At 23.5% G+C, this 24,580-nt stretch overlaps 3 protein-coding genes and 1 non-coding gene across 5 annotated transcripts in view; 1 reads left to right on the top strand and 3 right to left on the bottom strand.

Annotated features, from left to right (window-relative positions):
- The window catches only part of LOC122508048 (E3 ubiquitin-protein ligase UBR4), a 43,029-nt gene extending 33,631 nt beyond the window's left edge, over window positions 1-9,398 (bottom strand). Inside the window, exons 1-6 of the mRNA XM_043621122.1 lie at window positions 9,262-9,398; window positions 9,008-9,105; window positions 6,909-7,393; window positions 3,705-5,297; window positions 3,458-3,581; window positions 2,375-2,601 (exon numbers count right to left, since the gene is read on the bottom strand). Coding sequence (XP_043477057.1) covers window positions 2,375-2,601; window positions 3,458-3,581; window positions 3,705-5,297; window positions 6,909-7,393; window positions 9,008-9,105; window positions 9,262-9,383 — 2,649 coding nt within the window. The 5' untranslated portion in view covers window positions 9,384-9,398. The remainder of the gene's footprint in view (window positions 1-2,374; window positions 2,602-3,457; window positions 3,582-3,704; window positions 5,298-6,908; window positions 7,394-9,007; window positions 9,106-9,261) is intronic.
- On the bottom strand, window positions 2,174-2,319 carry LOC122508129. The gene has a single exon (XR_006302195.1). It is a non-coding gene; the product is annotated as a small nucleolar RNA U109 (small nucleolar RNA).
- Window positions 9,399-11,040: 1,642 nt separating the features above from the next.
- On the bottom strand, window positions 11,041-18,708 carry LOC122508047 (nucleolar MIF4G domain-containing protein 1 homolog). The gene is made up of 8 exons (XM_043621121.1): window positions 18,109-18,708; window positions 16,739-17,526; window positions 15,225-15,512; window positions 14,955-15,142; window positions 14,690-14,865; window positions 14,180-14,529; window positions 13,953-14,084; window positions 11,041-11,521 (listed from the first exon to the last, which is right to left on the bottom strand). The coding sequence occupies exons 1-8, from the start codon at window positions 18,578-18,580 to the stop codon at window positions 11,231-11,233; spliced, it is 2,685 nt and encodes an 894-aa protein (XP_043477056.1). The 5' UTR covers window positions 18,581-18,708; the 3' UTR covers window positions 11,041-11,230.
- Window positions 18,709-19,103: 395 nt separating this feature from the next.
- The window catches only part of LOC122508046 (multiple epidermal growth factor-like domains protein 8), a 36,833-nt gene continuing 31,356 nt past the window's right edge, over window positions 19,104-24,580 (top strand). The window contains exons 1-6 of one of the 2 annotated variants that reach the window (XM_043621120.1): window positions 19,104-19,338; window positions 19,618-19,691; window positions 19,804-20,279; window positions 23,317-23,779; window positions 23,886-24,132; window positions 24,212-24,438. In XM_043621120.1, coding sequence (XP_043477055.1) covers window positions 19,911-20,279; window positions 23,317-23,779; window positions 23,886-24,132; window positions 24,212-24,438 — 1,306 coding nt within the window. In that variant the 5' untranslated portion in view covers window positions 19,104-19,338; window positions 19,618-19,691; window positions 19,804-19,910. Of the gene's footprint in view, window positions 19,339-19,508; window positions 19,692-19,803; window positions 20,280-23,316; window positions 23,780-23,885; window positions 24,133-24,211; window positions 24,439-24,580 lie in introns of both variants that reach the window. The other variant, XM_043621118.1, reaches the window with a different exon arrangement.

The following is a 24,580-nucleotide window of genomic DNA, read 5'->3' as shown; positions in this document are numbered from 1 at the left end:
AATTTCAATTATTCGTAAATTCTTCAATTAAATAAATATTAGAAACAAGAAACTTAAAATAATATTAAAAAAAATTCAATTCAACTTTTTCAAAAAAATTAATTTCAAAAATTAAATTGTTTTTAAAAATTTCAAGCTATATTGCTTTTGATATTCAATTATTATCTAAAATTTTAACTGAAATTAATTTTTAAATCAATTATTATTCGAAAATTCTACTAGAATTCAATTATTTAAATGCAAATAAAATGCAAATAAATAATTTATTGAATAATTGAATGTTTCTTAAAATTCAATTCCCATAAAGAATCGTTATCAACAAATTTTCAAATAATTAAATTCCATCAAGGAATTGTAATAAAATTTTTAAGAATAATTACATTTTTCGAGAAATTCGATTAAAATTGTATTGAAAATAATTGAAAACCTGCGATAAATTTTATGATTTATCAAAATAATTAAGTTGCTAAGAATTTGATTAAAATTTCCAAAAATAATTTAATTCCTTAGAAGAATTTGTTCATTAATAAAAATAATTGAATTGCGAAAAAATTTTATTAAAATGTTTGAAAAGAATTGAATTTCTGTGAAAACTTTTGTTATTTTTGTACATAATTAAATTTTTCCAAAGAATTCAAAAAAACATTTTTTTAAATAAATCGATTTTTTCGAGGAATTAAATTAAAATTTTTAAGAATAATTACATTTTCTGAGCAATTCCTGTAAAATTGTATTAAAAATAATTGAAATCCTGCGATGAATTCTATAATTTCTGAAAATAATTGAATCCTTGCGAAGAATTTTATTAAAATTTTTAAAATTAATTGAATTCCTTAGATTAATTGTATTATTTATGAAAATAATTGAATTATTGAGAAAAATTTTATGAAAATGTTTAAAAAGAATTGAATTTCTGTGAAAAATTTTTGTTATTTTTTAAAATAATTGAATTTTTACGAAGAATTTTATTATTTATTCAAAAAATTGAATTCTTGTCACGAATTATATTAAAATTTCTGAAAATAATTAAATTCTCCAGCGAAATTTTATAACAAGATTTGAAAATAATTGTTTTGTTTTAAAGAATTTTATGGAAATAAAAAAAAAATAATTAAATTCTTTCGAGGAATTCAATTGAAATTTTTATTGAAATTAATTGATTTCTTGCATTATTGTGTGAAAATAATTGAATTTTTCAAATTTTTTCTACTAATTTCACCAAAATTACATTAAATATTATTTCATTTCAGTAAAGAATAATATTAAACTTTTTGAAACTAATTGAATTTTTTAAAGAAATTTTATTCAAATTGTATTGAAATAAATTGAAATCCTGCGACGAATTTGATGATTTATTAAAATAATTGAATAGTTTCTAAGAATTTTATTAAAATTTTCAAAAATAATTAAATTCCTGAGAAGAATTTTTTCATTTATGAAAATAATTGAAATATTGCGAAAAAATTTTATTAAAATGTTTAAAAAGAATTGAATTTCGGCGAAGAATTTTATTACTTTTGAAAATAATTGAATTTCTGCAATCATTTGTAATTTCTCTAAAATTATCCAAATTATATCGTGCAATTTACGAACTTTCCATACTTTTTGAATCAAATTTTGAAATAAATTGAATTGTTTCGAGAAATTTTATTAAAATTAATTTGAAAAAAAAAATTAAATTCCTGCAAATTTTTTTCGACGAATATTATTATAATTAAATTGAAAATAATTTAATTCTTGTGTAGAATTTTATTCTAATTTATTTAAAACAATTGAATTCTTTCGAGAAGTTGTAATAAAATTATTTTGAAAGTAATTGAATTTTTACGAAGAATTATATTAAAATTTATGAAATTAATTGAATTGTTTTGCGGAATTTCTTTAATTTTTTTTTAAAATAATAGTTTTTTTTATAATTTTTATTGAAAATTTTGAAAGTAGGTAATTGAACTTTACAAAGAATTTCTTTCAAGTTTGTAAAATAGTCGCGTTGATTAATAATAGTTATTAAACATTTAATTATTAAATTTTATTAAAATTTTTTGTAAATAATTCAATTCGTCTGATAATGTTATTCCAATTTTTGAAAATAACTGAAAATTTTTTTTAAATTGTGCTGAAAATAATTGAATTCTAACGATGAATTTTATGAAAATTTTTGTAAATATAATAAAAATGTACGAGACGTATACTACCACTCAGATGATACTTAAAATCTGGCGGCCCTGATGTCTCTGTTTACATCAGCAACTTTTTATTGCACTTCGATTTCTTCGATTTTCGATTATTAAAATCGTACTCTTCAAAATCTAAATGCATTCTTTCTTTTTTTAGTTTTTTTTTCTTATTGATCAATAGGAAAATAATATATTACCTGTTCGAGTAGAGAAGACGGAGCATCATAAAGGTGTTTCATCATATACTCCAGTAGAAGTAACAAGCGCGATAGATGAAGAATTTGTGAATCTTTCATGGGAGTTTTGACAGCTTCGCTGCATCGAACTGCGCCACTTCCCGTTACGAGCAAAACAGATTTCTTTTGCATTAAATTCAGAGAATGAAAGAGAAACAAAACAAGTTGCGCATGTTCCACATTCAAATCTGCAACAATATTAAAGTATTTTTCATTCAAATTATATTTGAATATTAAAATTAATTTTTTGAATAAAAAAATATTTAAAAAGTAAAAACTGTAATTCCTTTACCAAAATTCAATTATTTCTAAAAATCCATGCTATAATGCTTTTAATATTCAATTATTATATAAAATTTTAACTAAAATGCTTTTTAACTAAAAAAAATTGTATTATATTAAAAATAATTGAAATTCTGCGATGAGTTTTATTTATAAAAAAATATTTAAATTCATAAAAAGAATTTTATTATTTATGAAAATAATTCAAACCCTGTAAAAAAATTTATTATTTATTGAAAATAATTAAATTATTGCGAAGAAATTTATAAAAAAATTTGTAAATAATAGAATTCATATGATTTTGCTAAAAATGTTATTAAAAATTTTTTTTAAATTGATTTTTGTCAAGAATTTTATTAAAAATTTTAAAAATAATTGGATTTTGGAAAAGAATTTGATTAGTTTTGAAAATAATTGAATTTATGCAAAATTGCTGCAATCATTTATAATTTTTCCAAAATTAAATTTTTTTAGTGTTTTCAAGTAAAATTCGTCTATAAATCCACTCTTTTTAATTATTAATTAAATATATATTAAAAAATTAAACAAATTTCAGAAGAATTTGAAATATTAAAATTTTTAAAAACCTAAGTAATCTTTAAAATTTCTAATGAAATTCATGGAAAATTTGAAATTTTATAAAATTTCCCTATTCATCTACTTATGAAAATTGTAAACGCAATTCTTTTAAAATTGAATGAACTTTGAAATATTTAAGTGAAATTAGATTTCTGCATTTTAGAATAATATAGTTTTTTATACCTTCATTTTCAGCATCAGAATTCGCTGGTGAATTGCAAACATTTTCTACCATTGTCGTGACTAATCGGTGCCAAATACTTATGCACGCTGCTTCCTTTTCGAGTTGTGGTTTTAGTAAAAGTATCTGCCAAAGAAAGAATTTAGTTTAATTTTTTACTTTTTCTTTAATTATAAATTAAATAAATATTAAATTAATAAATGATTTAAATAAGAGAGATTAATAAATAATGTAATAATTAATAAATACCTGAGCGAGAACACTGAGTGTCCTCGGATAAACTTGCAGGGGCCAAGAGGAACTATTCGCATTTTCCGTCGCCCAGGGACTAACTCCCAAATGTTGCAGAAGCGTATTTTGCAGAGTTTCACTCAATGTATTTCTCGTCAGTAAATTATGTGTGTACAAACTGAGCGCTTGGGAGAATTCCGAATACATCGCTCCGAGTGTTGCGCCATAAAAAACAGATATAGTTCCCGTTTCCGTTCTCGCAGCCTCATGATCCAAATCCCTTATGATAGCCGCCAGAATAACCATTTGCTGTTCAACCAATCCATTCATGACATATTCCCTCACGTAAATACTCCGACTTCCCAGTAAATGTTGATTCATAAATTGAAATATCTGCGTTGCCAGTGAAATATATCCGTGTGGTTCACGATTATCGGGAACAATCGCAGTGGTCGCTCTCTCGACAGTCGGCTCATTATTCGTCTCCTTCGAGGCATTACTCGACTGACTGTCTGAAGGTGCCAAAGTCTCCTCGAACCAAAGTCCCAAAATCGGTTCACTGTCTTCTTCCTCGTCGGCCGAATTCTCCGAGCAACTCAACAAATCCTCGTAGTACGTGGTCGAGTCCGATTGACTCAATGTGTCGCCCTCGAGGGAATGTTTCTGCACTCGCTTTAAGGTGCAAGCTTTCCTGTAACTTATCGTTGCCAAGTAGAAAAGCAGATGATTAAGAGGCGCCGCTTGGAAAAATGTCGCCGCCCTCTGCAATGCCGTCACTGTCGCGAGAATATCCAAAGGCGCCGGTTCCGGTGTTGGCGGACGATTCGGACCCGCCTCCACGGAAACATCCTCCAAAAGTGCGCTCATCAATGTCAACGCATGTGACGCCAACGCCACTGACAATACACCAAAACCCTGTTGTACTTTCATCAAATTTATCCTCCCAGTTCCATCTCTAGCCTTACTCGGCGATTTTCCCTTCTCCTCCTTACTCTTATCCACCGCACTCACACTACTCACTGACAATTGCGCCTGCAACCCGGCAACAAGAAGCCAAACTCCAATCAAAAGATGATTCTGCAGAATATGACCACCGGCTCGTGTACTGTATTTTATTATATTTGAGACTAGACTGAATATTTCTAAACTTCTCTCCACAACATTTATTGCTAATGTATCGTATTCCTCCTCGGCACTTTTACCACTTTGATTGCCAGTTGCTTGGCCAGCTTGATTTGTACTACATTTCGGTGACACTGCATTCGTTATGCCAACGATACTCGACGCTGTTGCATTTGCAATTGAACAATAGAGACACGACATTGTGAGTAGTGATAATTTCTCTAATTTCACTGGTGTCAATGGCTCGAGAATCGGCAATGATACAACACTGTGAACGATATTTATATCATTCACAACTGAATGAAGACTGTAACGTATTGTATGCGCTTCTGAATGATTTGAAGGGAGGCAGAAACTTTTACGATTTAAAAAAGTTTGATACTTCCGACTGTAGCGTGACAAATGCGGAAGATTTGTACACATGTCTAATAATGTGTCTCCAGCGCTGATATTTTGGAGAGTTCCTATATTATTCGCCGTGAACATCATCTGCAAGGAAAATTAATATTCAATTACTCTCAAAATTAAATATTATTATTAATAATAATAAAGTGCATGCTCCGGTAATCTGTTCGCAGTTTAAAGTTTTAGTTGTTGTTTGCTTTTTTGTTTCTTAACTTTTTTATAATTTTTCTTTTCAAATATTTTCAATTTTAAAATTAATGTATTGAAAATCATCGAATTGTTGCAAAGAATTGTATAGAAATATTTGAAAATAATACAATTTTTTCGAGAAATTCAATTAAAGTTGTTTCGAAAATAATTGAATTCCTGCAAAGAATTTTACTATTTATAATATTAATTGGATTCTTGAGAAGAATTTTACTTTTATAAAAATAATTGAATTCTTTCGAAATGTGTTAAAAATTTGTTTAAAAAATCAATTCTTCTGAGGAGATCAATTAAAATTTATTGTTTTAAAAAAAAAATCATTAAATTTTTGTAAAGATTTTACTATTTAAAAAAATAATTGAATTGTTTAGAAGGATTTATTAAAATTTTAGAAAATAATTGAACTCTTTCGTGAAATTTTATTAAAATTTATGTAAAAGTTCTTTGAGAATTTTTTAAATCCTTTTATTTACAATTTAATTTTACGAAATTTCGATTATTCGATCATTGTTTAATTAAATTTATTATAAATTAAAAACTTCAAATAATTAAAAAAAAATTCCACTAAACTTTTTGAAAAAAATTTATTCCACAAATTTTTAATTAAAAGTATGAAAAATTCAAATTTTCAACGATTTTAATTTGAAACTTTTTGAAAATTCAATTATTTTTAAAAATACACGCTTTCAATATTCAATTATAATCTAAAATTTTAACTAAAAATAATTATAATTTTGCCAACACTTTTAATTTATAAAAATTCAATTATTTTCAAAAATTTAGATACAATTTTTATCATAGAATTCAATTACTTTTAATACAATTTTAACTAAATTCCCCTAAAAAATTTTTGTTTTCTTGGAAACAATTAAATTATTTTCAAAAATTGTTTTAAAATTCTTTAGAAGAATTCAACTATTTTCAGTAAAATTTGCAAAGGAAATTAAAATTTTTGTAAATAATTGAATTCCTGCGTAAAAATTTTATAATTCTGATCGAATTTTTACGAAGAATTCTATTAATTTTTTTTTTTTTTAATTATTTGAATTTCAGCGAAGAATTTCATTACTTGTGATAATAATTGCATTCTTGCAAAGAAATTTCCAAAAATTTTTGGAAAATAATAGAATAGTTTCAAAGAATTTTATAAAAAAAATTTGAATTTAATTAAAGAAGAATTTAATTAAAATTTTTCAAAATAATTTTTATTATTTCAACTATTAGAGGATTTATAGTCTAGATTTTCAAAGAAATTTAGTTTTTAGAGACAAAATTTTTAAAAAAGTATCCAAATAGTAGCTAATCGTAAAAAAAGTGAAGATTAATTTTTTTGACAGTGTCGCAAAATTATTGTAATAAAAATTTAATTTGAAGAAGAAATAAATAAAATTCATAAATTTCCTTCATTTGAACGTTCAGAACTTTAGGAACATATTTTAATATTAAAATACCTCCTAAAGTCATTTAAGAAGAAGAAGAAAAAAATACCTTTATGTCTGAGGCTTGTTCGTTGGAAACATTCTCAGGTAGTTTCGTTCCATCGGAGGTAACATCAATTCTCGCCGATAATGAAGGAATAAATTCTTGAAGAGGCATTGTTAATTGTTCAAGAATATTGCTCGACAAATCGCTTCGACTTCTCTTTGCTTCCTTGATGTGTTGTTGATTTGATTCTTTCTCGCCATTTGTCGATAATGGCGTTGTTGTACCTGTTGCTGTTGTTGTTGTTGATGTTGTTGCTGATGATGGTAATTTTGCATTTCTCAGAATTGTGACTAGAGCAACTTCTTCTGTTTTTACGAGAAGTGACTGTCCAACACAAAGTGAACGAATTGCAAGAAGCAATTGTTTCGTTGTTAAAATCGTTGACGATCCATCGCCAGGTTGGGTTTGATTTTGGGGCAATTTTCCCACTAAGTAGACCAATAGAATTTTGCATGCTTGCCAAACAAGTGGAATTTGATTTTTCGATACTGAAACAGAATTTTCCTCAAATTAATTTTTTAAAATTAAATTAAATTGACAGAAATTAAATTTAAACTATCAATTTTTCATGAAAGTTCTAAAAATAAAAAAATGACTAAAATCTATATTTAAATAATCGTTGTATATCGGTTATCTGTTCGCAGTTAATAATGTTTCTTAGTAAATATTTTCAATTTTAAAATTAATGTATTGAAAATCATCGAAATGTGGCAAAGAATTTTTAAAAAAAATTTGATAATAGAATTCCTTCGAAGAATTTTATTATTTACAAAAATAATTAAATTCTCGTGAAGAATTTTATTAAAATTTTTAAAAATTTTAATTAAATTCTTTTTGTTTAAATTCATTGAATTTTTTTTAAATAATGGAGTTTCTTTAATAATTTTAATTAAAAATTTTGAAAACAATTTCCTTCAAGTTTTTAAAATAATCGAGTTTATTAATAACTGAAATTAAACATTAAATTATTGAATTTTCATAAAATTTTAGAAAATAATTGAATTCTTTTGAAAAATTTTATAACGAATTAAGAAAAAAAATTGAATTCTTTCTTAAAATTTTTTAGAAAATAATTGTATTCGTTCGTGAAATGTTATTAAAATTTTGTTTAAAATTAATTGAATTTTTGCAAATATTTTACAATTTATAAAAATAATTGAATTCTTACGAAGAATGTTACTATTTATAAATGTAATTGAATTTTTTGGAAGAATTTATAAAAATTTTAGAAAATAATTTAATTCTTTTGAAGAATTTTATAACCAATTAAGAAAAAAATTGAATTGTATTAGTTCGTGAAATGTTATTAAAATTTGAATAATTGATTTTTGGCAAATATTTTACTATTTATAAAAATAATTGAATTCTTACGAAGAATGTTATTATTTACGAAAATAATTGAATTCTTAAGAAAAATTTTATTAATATTTTTGAAATTAATAAACAATTATTAATTAGTAAATTAGGTAGTTAATAATTGCATTTTTTTAAGTTGGAATTTGAAATTATTTAAAAATTCATACATTAAAAATAAAAAATTTTCTAATTTGCATAATTTGCTAGTTTATCTATATATTTCCAGAATATCACTATTCTTAATGGAAAAAATTAGTCATATTTTGTTTTTCGTAAAGCAAAAGAATTTAAATTTAAAAAAACTAAATCTCCCCCTCCCTTTTTTTTAAGTTGCGGAAAATAATTTCTTGTCTAAATTTATTATATCTATACATGACGAGTAGAAATAGTTGATCAAGGTGACACTCAAAATATAAACATAAACCATAATAAATTTACTACTTTTCAACTTTTGCAAGATGTCGCTTATTTAGGTGTATGTATATGTATAAAATTAACAAAGAACGATCAATCAAATTTAAATGTTCGTAATTTTTTAAAACTATGATTATTATAAACTAAAAACAAAAATAATGAGTCAAAAAATTCAATTTTATAATATAATTTCTCTAAACAATAATAATTGATTTTGCAAATAGTTTTATCAACTTTTTTTTCTAAATATGATAATGTATACGTATACAATAAGTTATACGAATAGTGAAGAGACACACACAACGTTCAGGTCATTGGGTAAAAAAACTTACATGAATTCGCGTAACCACTGATGTAATCAGCAATTAAAGCAGCAAAAGACGTATAAAAGGCCTCATGGGATTCATCGTGATTTGAAAATTCTGATTCACTGAAAAATTAAACGTTAAATAGATCGATAAATATACGTCTCTCCAGTCAAGTTTAACGAGCATCCATTTCTGTACTGTCACCTTTAGCAGGCGGTTAATTTTCTTTATTTTTCACGTGTATTTCCATATTGTTTTGCAATAAAATTAGGACCTACCTTTTGACAATTGCTTTAACAAGGTCAATAATCTCATTTTTGTTGAATGAACCATAAGATGCAGATAAAATTGGCTTAATAATTGACGACCAGTCAACGGAGCCACCGCTCTTCGCCGCCATTTTGAAAACTGAATTGCACTCACACACAAGCTATAAATATGTGTAAAAGATGTAAAATAATTTTTCTTTCTTTTTTTCTTCTTTAAATTTTGTTGTCTGATAATTTAGAACATTTAGAATTCCGAATATATCAAATATATATAAGATTTGTTTCTAAGGTTTATTTCACATAAAATAAATAAGCATTCATTTGACTTTTACTCTCAAGTCCTTCAAAAAAGGAACTTGACATTTCGAGAGTTTAAATTCTAGATTATTTTTATATTCCGCCTTATTTTATTACAGAAAATTATTCATATATTTCATATATTTTCAAAAAAATAATACATTATTATTTCACGAGGGTTAAAAGGGTTAAAGAATAATTTTTTAGGTTCGGTTCATTTAAATAGCGCGCCTTCAACAAAAAGGCAGGTTCACAACTATGTCAGGGTTGGGAAACTATAATCGTTACGAAAAAAATGTGAATTTAGCCTAAATTTTCAAATTTTAATATTTATTAATTATTAACAGTCATAAATTTATACTTAGTATAAAATATTTATTCAATTATTTACCTTATGTAGCTAAAATAAAATTTTTTCGAAATGAAAGACTTATTTAACTACTGAAATTATGTACAATAATTATAAAGATAAGTATTTTTTTACACTTCGAATATTAGCTAATAAAAATTCTCTCATTCTCTTATTATTAAATAATTCGATGTAAATCAAATTTAATCTCGTTTAAGGGGAGGAAACACCGATATTTTTAACTATATCAAGAAAATAATTTAAATATTTCGCAAAATTATTTTTAAAGTAATTTTTTGTGAGGGTCATAAAATATTTTGACCCTTTTTTAATTTTTATTTTTCTTAAAAATTGGTGAATTTTGTTATAAAAATTATGATCTAATATTAGTTAGAAAAATAAACAAATGAATTTTCAAGTAAAAAAATTATTTATTTATTTATAATACAATTTTAATTAAATTCCCCAAAGAATTTTAATTTTCTTCGAAACAATTTAATTATTTTTAAAAAGTATTTCAAAATTCTTTAGAAGAATTCAATTATTTTCAGTGAAATTTGAATTAAATTCCTCGAAAGAATTTAAATATTCTTCGAAACAATTAGGATTATAAAAATTAATAATTAATAAAGTAATTAATTATTTCTTAAAATTCAATAATTAGAATTTTAGAACAATTTTTTGAAAAGAATTGATTTTTTTTCAAGGCTTTAAATAAAATTTTTGTTATAATAATTACATTTTCCAAGTAATTTATTTAAAATTGTATTAAAAATAATTGAAATACTGTGAAGGATTTTATTATTTTTTACAAAAATAATTGAATTCTTGCAACGAATTTTATTCAATTATTTAAATATACAAAAATAAATAAATTACATTCAAAAATTTAGAAACAATTTTCATCATAGAATTCAATTATTTTTAATACAATTTTAAATTGTATTAAAAAAAAATCTCTTTTCTCCTAAAGAGTTTTAGTTTATTTATTTATAAAAATTTTAGAAAATAATTGAATTCTTTTAAAATATTTTATAACCAATTAAGAAAAAAATTGAATTCTTCCATTAGGCAATTTTTTTATGGATTCAAAAACATATTTTCTCCAAAATTACCCATGGATTTCAAAATCCACCAATTTTTAATTAAGAAAAACAAAAATTCAAAAAGAATCAAAATATTTTCTGACCTATTTTCCTTTTTATGATTCCTTAGAAAAAATTACTTTAAAAATAATTTTGTGAAATATTTAAATTATTTTCTTGATGTAGTTAAAAATATCGATGTATCATCCCCTTAATTTCGTTTAATAAAAATTTACTCTCAGGTAAATTAAAAAACGGTTCTTGAATGTCGAGTTATCAATATTCTATCAATAAGTTCACTTCGTTTTTTAATAAGCGATGTCTTGTCGTTTTCTACTAAACCTTCATCGACATTCTTCACGACAAACTGATTTATAAATAGTCTCAGTGCCTCCCTAAAGGAATTCAACTTATCTGATCGAGTTATTCGTTCGAATACTGCTAAACAGTTTTCCAAATTTTCATGCATGAAAATCCCAAGTACAATTTGTCGGAGAAGTTTCATTTTTGGTTTATCAAGTTCATCAAGTTGTATGACCTGAAATTTATTCGGTTTATTATTAAGACTTTCCATAAATCAGGGCTCGAACCAGTGAAAGTATTTAAAAATACTGATTTTACGGACTAAAAATAAAAAATTACGGACCAAATACTGACAAAAATATAACCAGTCCGAATCAAATAAGAGAACATTTTACTTAAAACTATAAATTAAATTTTTATTAAATTAAATTTCTTCGACTCTGAGTGACTGATTTCTTAATGTTTTGTAATAATTAAAAATGTCAAATTGATAAAATCATTATTTTATACTATAAGAATATTGTACTTCTTCAAACTTATTTTCATCATTTCAATTCAATTATTATTTTATTTAAAATTTTTAACTAAAACTATTCTTAAAATCAATTAATTTTCGAAAAAGTTCTTTGACAATTTTCAAATCCATTTGATTACAATATTCAATTTTGAGAAATTTCAATTATTCGTAAATTCTTCAATTAAATATACATTAGAAAATAAAAACTTCAAATAATATACAAAAAATTCAATTAAACTTTTTCAAAAAAGTTATTTTCAAAATTCAATTATTTCTAAAAATTCATAATTATAGCTTTTAATGTTCAATTATTATCTAAAATTTTGACTGAAATTAATGTTTAAAACCATTTTTATTAGAAAATTCTACTAGAATTCAATTATTTAAATACAAAAATAAATCATTTATTCAAAAATTGACTGTTTCTTAAAATTGAATTTTATAAACAAATTTTTAAATAATTGAATTCTTTCGACGATTTTTAATAAAATTTTTAAGAATAATTATACATTTTCCGAAAAATTCGATTAAAATTAATTTATTCTAGTAGAATTTACAAAAATAAAAATTTATTTAAAAATGAATTTTTGTTAAAAACAAGTAAATATGAAAATTCTTCAAAAACTTTTACAAAAATGATTAAAAATATTGGATTTATAGAAAATTTTTAGAAAAAAACACTAAAAAAAATTAATTTTAGAGAAGTTACAAATTATTGCAGAAATTCAATTATTGTTTTCAAGAGTAATAAAATCCATCGCAGAAATTTAATTATGTTCAAAAGTTATAAAATTCTTCTTAGGAATTCAATTATTTTCATAAATAATAAAACTCATCGCAGAATTTCAATTATTTTAATACAATTAAATTACTTAAACACAAAAAAAATTATTTTCTTTAATATTTTAATGTTCTTAAAATTGAATTCTCATAAAGAATTTAATCAAACAAATTTTGAAATAATTGAATTTTTTTGGTGAATTTTAATAAAACTTTTAAGAATAATTACGTTTTATGAAAAATTCTATTTAAATTTTATTAAATAAAAATTATATTAAAAAATTAAAAATAATTAAAATCTCACGTAAAATTTTATTAAATTTTTTTAAGTAATTGAATTCCAGTGAAAAATTTTATTCTTGAAAAGAATTGAATTCTTGGGAAGAATTTTATTAAAATTTCTTAAATAATTGAATTGCTTCGAAGAATTACGAAAATAATTTATGAAGAATTTTATGAAAATTTTTTAAAATAATTTAATTCTCTAGAAAAATTTTTTTATTCAATTTTTTTTAAATAATTGAATTTTTATAAATTGTCAATTGAAATCCCATTATTTGTGAAAATAATTGAATTCTTAAGAAGAATTGTATTGAAAATAATTGAATTGTATAGTAAAATTTTATTAAAATTGCAATTTTATTAACTAAATCATGTAAAGAATTTTGTCAACACTTTTTTAAATAATAGAATTTTTAAAAGAATTTTATTTAAATTTTTCGAAATAATTGAATTTCTCAGAACTATTTTTTTTAATACTCTGAATACATTTGAATTCTTTCGAGTAACTTCATTAAAAAATTAAAAATAATTAAATTGGTGCGAAGAAATTTATAAAAAATTGGTAAGTAATTGAATTTCAGTGAAATTTTTATTAAAATTTTGTTTAAATAATTGAATTCTTTTGGAAATTTTTATTAAAATACTAGATATTGAAAATCATTGAATTGAGGGAAATTTTTGAAAATAATTGAAATTTTGCCAAGAATTTTATGAAAATTTTTGAAAATAATTGAATTTCGGTGAAGAATTTTATTATTTCTAAAGATAATTGTAATTTTAACGAGAATTTTTTTTTTTTTTGAACATAGTTGAATTTCTGCGAAGAATTTTATTACTTTTGAAAATAATTGAATTTCTGCAATCATTTGTAATTTCTCTAAAATTATCCAAATAAAATAAAATTCAATAAAATTACGGACTTTACGGATCTTTAAAAAAAAATTGACTTTTACTAACTCCAAGCAAAATTACGGACTTTTACGGGATTTACAGACCTAGTTCGAGCCCTACATAAATTGAAATATTTATAATAATAATTATAATTATATAAATATAATTATAATTATAGAATTAAATTTATTCTTACCTTCATTGTTGAAATCGACAAACCGCGTTGTAAAAATAAATGTGTCAGAAATAGTGCCAAATTCTTGATTTGTTTATTGTTAAAAGTATCGAGGGTTTTTAATTTGTCCCAAAGGGTGTATTGAATTGTCATCTAGAAACGTAATTTAATATGTAATAAATCTGCTAATAATAAAAAGTTTTAGTAAAGTTATTTTTTTTTTAAATAAAAGTATAACAATAACAAACCTGATATTTTCTATCGTAATCGCAAAATTTTTGCGCGAGTACAGCATAGTAAGGATTGAAATTATTTTCTTGCAGGCAGCAGTTCATGAGAACGTGAATAATTTCCTTCTCCTGTCCATCTCTTAAACTGAGTCGATGAAGTTTTTCAAAAGCGTCCAAATAATCTTCGGCCGACATTAGAATACAAAAGATATTTCTTCTTGTGTCCGTATTCATTCGTTGCTTCCGCGCTAATTCTAACAATTTTTTACTATATTCCGGCTTGTTATTTTCCTGTTTTTCCAATTTTGTTGCTGTCGCATTTCCCGTCCATGCCGCACCGACTATCCACCATTTTCCCCTTTCGTCAGCTGTTAATATAACAAAAAATTGTTATATTCGAATTATTTTATTGTTATATTTTATTTATTGTTACGTTTTTATCAAAATTAATTAATTTTGTACACAAAATGATAAATTGAATGTTGAATTTCTTTCAATAGCATAAAATAGAAATTAAATTGTACCCACCATTAAGAAGATCATCCAAAGTTATATTAAGTTGTGAAACACTGTTTCCTTTACGAATTAAAGTCTTGATAAGTTTCTTCATATGCTCCATGACTGAAGGATCATATTGAGGAATTTTGTTAATATTATTATTCTTAATAGCCAGTAAAATATCTAACATGAATTTCACTCTCGAGCTGAATAGAGAAAAAAAATACAAACATTAAAATCAAAATGAAAATATAAAACAAATAAAATTATTTCTAGTAAAAAATTATTAACCTACTTTTCGTATTTTGTGTCAGTTGCTTTTTTCTGTAATCCCACAATCAATTCCTTCAAACTAATTGGATCATCTTTTCTCAAAAGGAATCCAACACTTTTCAAAACCAACAGAATTAAATCAATTTCCTTCTCGGTGAATTTCTCCGATAATTTTTCGAGAATTTCGTAAATTAATTTCGATCCACAGACCTATTTTGATATAATTGTTATTATTAATTTTTTTGAAACGGTCTCGTATTTTACGAAAATAATTAAAATAGACACTACTCACTTTAAAATTATAAAGATGCGAAAGCATTAGAATTGAATTGTCCAATTGTTTATTCTCAACTTTCAGCGATGGGTCAGCAAGTGATTCGTGAATTCGTTTCACGAGTGTCAGTAAAAATTGTGAACCAACTTCAGAACCAACATTTGCGTGAAGAACTGCAATTAACATCATGTGCTCAATAATTAAACGATCCGGTGTCATTGTTGGTAGTACCAGTGCTTCGAATATTAATTTCGTCAACATTTCGTTCATATCGTTGCGACTGTTTTGTAGATACAATTCTTCAATCTTTAAAAGAGAAATATAAATGATAAATAATTAAATAAATTTAAAAGAAAAGAAAGGGAAATACTAATAAAGTAAAGAAAAGAAAAGAAAATACCAGACTTCGCATTCGATAATTAAATTTAAAAAACTAGCAAAAAGTAGCCGTCAAACTAAAAAAAAGTAGTAAAAAAGTAGCTATCGAAAAATTCAACTTGACGACTAAAAAAAAGCGTTTTAGACACTTTACGAAACTGAATTTAAATATTTATAAAAATAATTTAATTCTTGCAAAGAATTTTATAAAAAATTTTAAATAATTGATTTCTTTCGACTACTTTTATGCAAATTCTAATTTAAATAATTGAATTCCTGAGAAATTTTTATTATTCATGAAAAGAACTGAATTCTTACGAAGACTTTTACTAAAAATTTTGTTAAATAATTGAATTCTGTTAGGAAATTTTATGAAAATAGTAGATATTGAAAATTATTTTATTATTTTTGAAAATAATTGAATTCTTGCGAACGATTTTATTAAAATTTTTTTATATAGTTGAATTACCAAGAAGAAATTTATTATTTTCAAAAATAATTAAATACTTGTGATGAATATTGTTATTTATGAAAATAATTGAATTCTTGATTCTTCATAAAAATTTTATTAAAATGCCTTAAAATAATTGAATTTTCGGGAATAATTTTGTTATTTATCTTTAATAATTGAATTCTTTCGAAGAATTATTTTTGTAAATAATTGAATTGTTCCAAAGAATTTTAAAAAATAATTTTTTAAATAATTGATTTTTTCGAGGAATTGAAATTAAATTTTTAAAAATAACGACATTTTTTGAGCAATTCCTGTAAAATAGTATTAAAAATAATTGAAATCCTGCTAAGAATTTTATTATTTATGAAAATAATTGAATAGTTGCTAAGTATTTTATAAAAATTTTCAAGAATAATTGAATTCCTTAGAATAACTTTAATATTTATGAAAATAATTGAATTCTTGTTTAGAATTTTATAAAAAAAATTTTTTAAAAAATTGAATTTCCATGAAATTGTTATGATTAGTGAAAGTAATTGAATTATTGTGAAGAATTGTATAAAAATTTGGTTAAACAATTGATTTTTCGAAATTTTTTTGAAATTGCTATTCTAAATTAATTAATTAATTTAATTGAATTCTAATAAAATAATAAACAGAACTGAAATAGATTGTAAAATCAATAATACTGATGAAATACCTGTGAGGATATTGTGTGCATGTTTCGATCAGTCAATCTGTTTAAAGGACCTTTTAATTGCCTTTTTAATTGAATTAATTTCTCATTATTTTGAGAATCTTGCTCGAGATTTTTGGCACGAACTGCCGGTGGTACATAGCGATTGGAAAGAACGTTACCATCTTTATCTCTTGTTCTTCCATAAATGTCTTCCCAATTTTTCGAATTTTCCTCTTTCGTAGAATCATTATCACTATCATTATCATCATCACCTGACATAAAACTGGTGTTCGTTTCCATTTCGTCTTCCTCATCACTGTTAATTTCCATTTCGTCTTCTTCATCACTGTTCATTTCCATTTCGTCTTCCTCATCACTGTTCATTTCCACTTCATCTTCCTCGTCACTGGTGTTCATTTCCATTTCGTCTTCCTCATCACTGTTCATTTCCTCTTCGTTTTCCTCGTCACTGGTGTCAATATTCATCTCGTTTTTCTCGTCACTTGTATTCAGTGTATCATCCTCTTCATCGAAATCATCAGAATTAATATCATCACCGACTAATTTATTTTTTTCCTTCAATTTCTTATTTTTCCTTTTATTAGAGTCGTTATCATCAGAAGAAAAATCCTCATCTGACATGCAGTCGGAATCTTCAGAATTTTTCTTCTTCTTTCTCTTCTTTAGAGTTTCTCCAGCAGCGACATAAAAGTCCTCTTCAAAATCCAATTCGGGATCAACGCCAATTAATTGCTTTTCAGTTTCAGCGACAATTTTTCTCTTCTCTTCATCGCACATGTCCAAAATATCTAATTATGTTCTTAAGAAAAACAGTGAATTACTAGAATGTTATAGTACGAAAAACAAATTACTAAAAGATGACAGTGAAAAAAATTATGAATTACCAAAATTTACTACTGCAAAAAACAAATTTCTTTAATTGTAAAATTATTCAAAAATATCAATAACTTCTTTTCTAAATAAATAATATTAAATTATTATAATTTTTCTGTAGGAACTAAAATTCTTCAAAACATTCAAATTCAAACCTTTTTGAAAATAATTTCAAAAAGGTTAATTAAAAAAAAAATTTTAATAAATTAAATTTAAAAAAAAAGTTAATTATTTACAAAAATCATAATAAAATCCTTCGCAAGAATTCAATTATTTTTACAAGTAGTAAAATTTCTCAAAAAATTCAATTATTTAAGTACTTTTAATAAAAATCCCTGACTTCCCTGACCTGTGGCAACCCTGAGTGAACTACCACAAGGTGACAGTAACAAAAACAGTAAATTACAAAAATTTACTACTACAAAAAAAACTTACTACTTATATAAACGAAATGTGAAATATTTTTTAAGTAAAGAAATAGAATAAAAAAAGGATACAATCGACACCATCCGATATAAATGATTTCGGTAGATTCTTATTCTTCCGTTTATTCATTTTTAAAAATTTCTCTGCCTGCTTTATTGTTCTGTCATCGTCTATTGCAGATTCGAGCATTTGCTTCTTTTTATGTTTTAACATTTCCATTTTTAACTTTTCTTCCTGTTTTTTTTCCAATTCGTGTTTTCTCGTCAATTTGTCGACAGCATTCTTCTTTACTTTACCCTCTGTTTTAATTCCACGATCATTTGAATCTTTTACTTTAAACTTAACATTCTTGATTAATTTCTCATCCTTTTCTTTATTCTCATCAAAATTATTTTCTTTCTTGCCTTTATTTTGATTGAAAGCATGTCGACTTTGCTTCTTCTCCATGCGTTTCTCCTTTCGTTTTTGCTTCCTTGTTTTTTGTATTGGCTTCTTCTGCTTCTTCGCATTTTTCTTCTTGAAACCAGATTTTGCCGCACACATTTTTAACCAGTTGTTTTGAACCTTTTCTTAAATATTATATTAGAAACAAATAACTTTTTCTCATTTTTTAAAAAAATGAGAGGTTAAACGAGGTAAACAGAAACACACGTGTTTATAATGGTTGATTTCCAAGTTCGCACTTTGTGTATAGACCTTTAATTTAGTTGTACCAGCGTTGGGTAGGTAAATTACTTAAGTTTAGATTATGGTCGAAGTCTTGTAAAATTTATTAAATATAACAATAATTATTATTTTAGTAAATTATTATTTAAAATAATTTTACTCTTTTCGAATTGGAAATATTTGAAAATTTTAATTTTCTCAACAAGAGTGAGAGAGAAAGAGAGATAGCTCGAAAATCTAAAGGTGCGTACATAGTTCGTGTGAAAATTCTGTCCAGTTGCCCAAAAAATAATTGGAAGTGTGTACTCAGCTTTAGAATAAAGAAGAGATAGACTATATTTATCTTTTTCCCTCTCACTGGAATTTTTTTTAAGGAAAAGTTCTGCTTGCATTTTGAGATTAAAGTCAACTCAAAACAAAAAAAGAAAGAAAAAAGCTACTTTGTATGTGTGCTTTGTTGACAGAGTAGGTAAAGGTGTGACCGTACCCTTAAACAACTTTTACATAAAAGTAAAAAATTTCATTCTTACGTATGTGCGTATTTTATTTATATAAAAAAAGTAAAAATATAATTATTAAATGAAGTGTAATTATGTTTAAGAAAGGCAGTTGAAGGATTTTTAAAAAAAAACAAGGTACACAAATGACAGTTCAATTAAGCTTATATTGTTTTCAAGAAAAAAATCTTATCAATGTTTTTGTGCTTTAAAAACTAAGAAAATTTTAATCAAAACTAGAAAAATTATTGATAGTTGTAAATATAGATATTTTTCAAATTAATTAACAACTTACTTTGTTTTTATAGATATTCTCATTTTTCACTATTTGAAGTGATTTTCCATTTAGTTAACTAGATCAAGAGTATGGTTAATTGTTGTAAATGTTGAGTGTAAAGAGAAAAATTTGCCTTGCAGATCTTTATTACAAGGCCAAGCAATCTTTTACATGTCGAGGTCAAGAATTTTGAAAATCATAATGCAATTCTCTGGTAAGAGATGACACTGGTTTTTTAATTTTTATTATTATTATTATTATACTTTTTATATACCTAATGAATATTGTTTATGAATTATGATAATTATTTTTATTAAAATTGACAGGTGTCAAGAATTCAGAGTGTCGTGAACATTATTTTTGGAGAAACAGTAGACACAGACAATGAGATTTATTTCATTAAAATTTGTCAGTACTTTTAATGTACTGAAAAATGGATTTGGCAAACATTCTAGCAGTATGGATTATAATGTGGTGTTGCCTGATGAGATGCTTCGATTTAGCATCTCAGGCATCATCGAGACCAGTTCCTTGTGACAAGACAAGAAAAATATTCACCGATTCCTGGGGCATAATAAGCGATGGTCCCATGGGATCGAATTACACTCAAGATTCCCATTGCGAATGGTTGATAAGAGCGAATTCAAGTCGACAATTTATAACATTAAGTTTTCGAACTATGGGTACAGAATGCAGTTATGATTATGTGTTTGTTTACGATGGTGATTCCTTCAAGTCTCCATTATTAGGTAGTTTTAGTGGTAAAACCGAACCACAACAAGTTACATCCACATCGGGTTTTGTGAGTTATTTTCAATTTTCATACTTTTCCTTCTTGTTGATTAATAATTATTATTTTTACTTATTATTTTGTAAACTAAAAAATGTTCATATTTTCTAGAATTTTAATATAAATTCATTTATTTTAAATAATTTTCATGAAATTCTTTTTAAAAAATCAAAATTTTTAATAAAATTCCTTCAAAAAAATCAATTATTTTCAAAATTTTTAATAAAACTCCAAAAAAATCAATTATTTTAAAAACTCAGATAAAATTCTTCGAAACAATTAAATTATTTTTATAAATTAAAAAATTCCTCGGAACAATTCAATTATTTTTATAAATAATAAAATCCTCCAAAGGAATTCAATTATTTGCATAAATAATGAAATGTTTCGGAGAAATTCAATTATTATTTTTAAAAGTTTTAATAAAAATTCAATTATTTTTAACAATTATGCTAAAAAAAATCCTTCGAAAGAATTCAATTATTTTTAAAAATTATAAAATTCTTCTGAGAAATTCAATTATTTTTAATACAATTTTAATAAAATTTCTAGTAAAAAATCCAATTATATTTATGACAATTTTAATAAAATTTCTCTAACAGGTTCAATTATATATATTTAAAAATTGTGATAAAATTTTTCTAAACAATCCTTCTGTTCTCAAAAGTTTTTAATAAAATTCTTTGTAAATTTCAATTATTTTTGAAAATTTCAATTTAAATTATTTTTAAAAATTACAATATTTTAACAAAATTTAATTAAATTCTTCAAAAAAAAAAAAAAAAAAATGTAAATTGTTTACAAAAACTATGATAAAATTGTTTAAAAGAATTTAATTTTCTATGAATAATTTTAATATAATTTAATAGGAAAATTGTTAATTAGAATTAATAATAAACACGATTATTTTAAAAACTTGAAAGAAATTCTTCATAAAATTCAATTATTTTCCAAATTTTCAGTAAAAATTATTTTAAAAATGTTCATTATTTCAAAAAATTTTGATAAACATTTTGCTAAGAATTAAATTATTTTGAATAAAATTTTAATTACATTTTATCAAAAGAATTCAATTATTTTTAAAAATATTATTTAAAACATTATTTTCAAGAGTTTTAATAAAAATTCAATTATTTTCAACAATTCTGCTAAATTTCTTGTCAAGAATTCAATTATTTTTATAAATTGTAAAATTCTTGTCAAGAATTCAAATATTTTTGTAAATAATAAAATTCTTTAGAGAAATTCAATTATTTTCAATATAATTTCAATAAAATTTTTCTAATAGGTTTAATTATTTTTAAAAATTGTAATAAAATTTTTCTAAACAATTTAATTGTTCTTCAAAGTTTTTAATAAAATTCTTTGTAAATTTAAATTATTTTCAAAATTTTCAATTAAAATTACTTAAACAAATTTCATTAGGTTTACGAAATTTAATGATTTAATTTGCTTTAATTTGCTATGAAAAATTTTAATTTATGAAAATAATTGAATTACTGCGAAAAATTTTATTAAAATGTTTAAAAAGAATTGAATTTCTGTGAAAAGTTTTATTTTCTTTTAAAAATAATTGAATATAATTTTATTAAAACTTTTTAAAATAATGGAATCCTGCCAAAAAAATTTATTATTTCCGCAAATAATCGATTTTTTGTAAAATTTTTAAAAATAAGTGAATTTTTGAGAAGATTTTTATAAAACTTGTATTTAAAATAATTGAATTCCTGGGAAAATTTACTACATATTTATTGATATAATTCGAATTTTCCGAGAAATCATTTAAAAATGGAATTGAAAATAAGTGAAATTCTGATAAAAATTTTATTATTTATATAAAAATAATTGAATTATTCATAAAAATCAATTTTTTAAAAAATTTTTAGTAAAAATTATTAAAAAAAGACTCTATTATTTTCAAGAATATTGAAATAAATTCTTAAAAACAATTAAACTATTTAAAGAATTTTAATAAAAATCTTGCCAAGAATTTTACTATTTATGAAAATAATTTAATTGTTCCGAAGAATTTATTAAAATTTTAGGAAATAAATTAATTTTATATAAATATATTTGATAATAATTATTAAATTCTTTTGAGGAATTCTATTAAAATTGTTTTGAAAAAGAATTAGATTTCTGCAAAGAATTTTACTACTTATTTTAGAAAAAATTGAATTGTTTTGAAGAATTTTATAGAAATATTTGAAAATAATTAAATTCTTTCCAGAAATTCAATTAAAGTTGTTTTGTGAATAATTGAATTTCTGTAAAGAATTTTATTAAAATTAAGCATATTCAAAATAATTGTATTCATCCGAAGAATTTTATTATTTTTTGAAAATAATTAACAATTTTTTAGACGAATATATTTAAAAATTGCATTTAAAGTAATTTAATTTTTATATAGAATGTTTAAAAAATATTTTGAGAATAATTGAATTATTTTTAAAGAATTTTAAATTCTTGTTGAAATTGCATTTTATGGAAATTTTTGAAAATAATTAAATTCTTTCGTGTAATTTTATTTATATTTGATTAAAAATAATTTAATTCCTGCACAATGAATTTTACTATATTTATAAAAATAATTGAATTCTTGCGATGAATTTATTAAAATTTAAGGAAATAATTGAATTTTATGGAAATATTTAAAAATATTTGAATTCTTTCGAGAAATTCAATTAAAATTGTTTTGAAAATAATTTAATTCCTGCACAATGAATTTTACTATATTTATAAAAATAATTGAATTCATTCGTGAAATTTTATAAAAATTTTAGAAAATAATTGAATTTTTCGTGAAATTTTATTAAAATTTTGTCAAAAATAATTGAATTTTTCGTGAAATTTTATTAAAATTTTGTCAAAAATAATTGAATTTTTGCAAAAAATTTTACTATTTATGAAAATAATTGAATTCTTCCAAAGAATGTTATTATTTATATAAAAATAATTTAATTGCTTAATCTTTTTTTCTTATTTTTCTTTAACTGTTTTTGTAATTTAGTGTCTTCTGTAAGTAATATTTTTCTTTTTATGTTCACAGATGTTAATTTTATTGTACAGTGATACAAATTACGTTTTGGATGGATTTCATGCTGAATTTTCAGTGACTGATTGTCCAAATAATTGTACTGATCATGGAAAGTGTATTAATAATACATGTTTTTGTGAAAACGATTGGGGTGGTCGAGACTGCTCAAAAATATTGTGTCCGAATAATTGCGGTCAAGGTGGCCGATGTGATATTAAACGATGTCAATGTTTTGACAATTACTCAGGACAATCTTGTTCCCTGCATAAAACTCATCCAGAAGGAAATCGATGGCATTGGCTTTCGCATTCAGAAGGTGGAATGACACCAAGAGCAGCTCATTCATCAGTTTATGTTAATGAAACTGATTCTTTATATGTATTCGGAGGTTATAATCTCAATTTTATACTCAGTAATTTGGAAGTTTATCGTTTTAATATTAGCAAATGGGAAGATGAATCTGGCTCCATATTGGGTAAATAAAACTTGTTTCTTTTATCTTTTTCTTTTTAAAAATACAATTTTAAATAATGAAAGAAAATTCTATTCTATTCTATATTAAAGAGAACATATTTTTACAGAAGGAACGTCATCGGCCGAATATTTAGATCCAATGTTACTTGCCAGTGAATTAGGTGTTGGGGAACAATATGGTCTCACGAAAACGTCAATAATTTGGAAAGTCTTAAATAACATTAAAGCGAATAGCACCATAAGGACTGCAATAAAAAGTCATAGAAAACGAGATCATAGAGGAAAGATTATTTCCTCGCAAAGGAAGCATTCCCGAAGAATTAGATCTCAGTACTTTCAATATTCAACACGAAGGTCTGTTCATGAAACTTAAAAAACGAATAATTAAAATAACGCATAAAGGGGAAATTTAATTTATTAAACATAATTACAGATATGAAAAACCATTCGATAGTGCTTCACGTTTCAAACGATCAACTAATGAAACGTGGAAGGACAAAGTAATTGATGATTCAGTGGAAAAGAATATTTTTTCTCAAAAAATATTTAAATCCCAATCAACGACAGAATCGAATTTCCTCAAGGAGCAAATGGAGGAGAATTTTCAAGAAATCCCAAAGCCAGGTGCAAGATACGGTCATGCGGCATGCAAATATCAAGGTCTGAATTTTTAATTTTATATTATTTGTAATTTATCACGCTTCGCACTCATTTACTAAAACCTACTATTTACTACTTTTTTTTACGATTACCTACTATTTGGAAACTTTTTTTTAAATGTGTGACACTAAAAGCTATTTTT

The sequence above is a fragment of the Leptopilina heterotoma genome, unplaced genomic scaffold (genome assembly GCF_015476425.1).
Source record: "Leptopilina heterotoma isolate Lh14 unplaced genomic scaffold, ASM1547642v1 Lhet_52, whole genome shotgun sequence".
In the NCBI taxonomy this organism is placed as follows: Eukaryota; Metazoa; Arthropoda; class Insecta; order Hymenoptera; family Figitidae; genus Leptopilina; species Leptopilina heterotoma.
The sequence above is the reverse complement of the archived record's forward strand: the minus strand, read 5'-3'. Positions and strand labels throughout refer to the sequence as shown.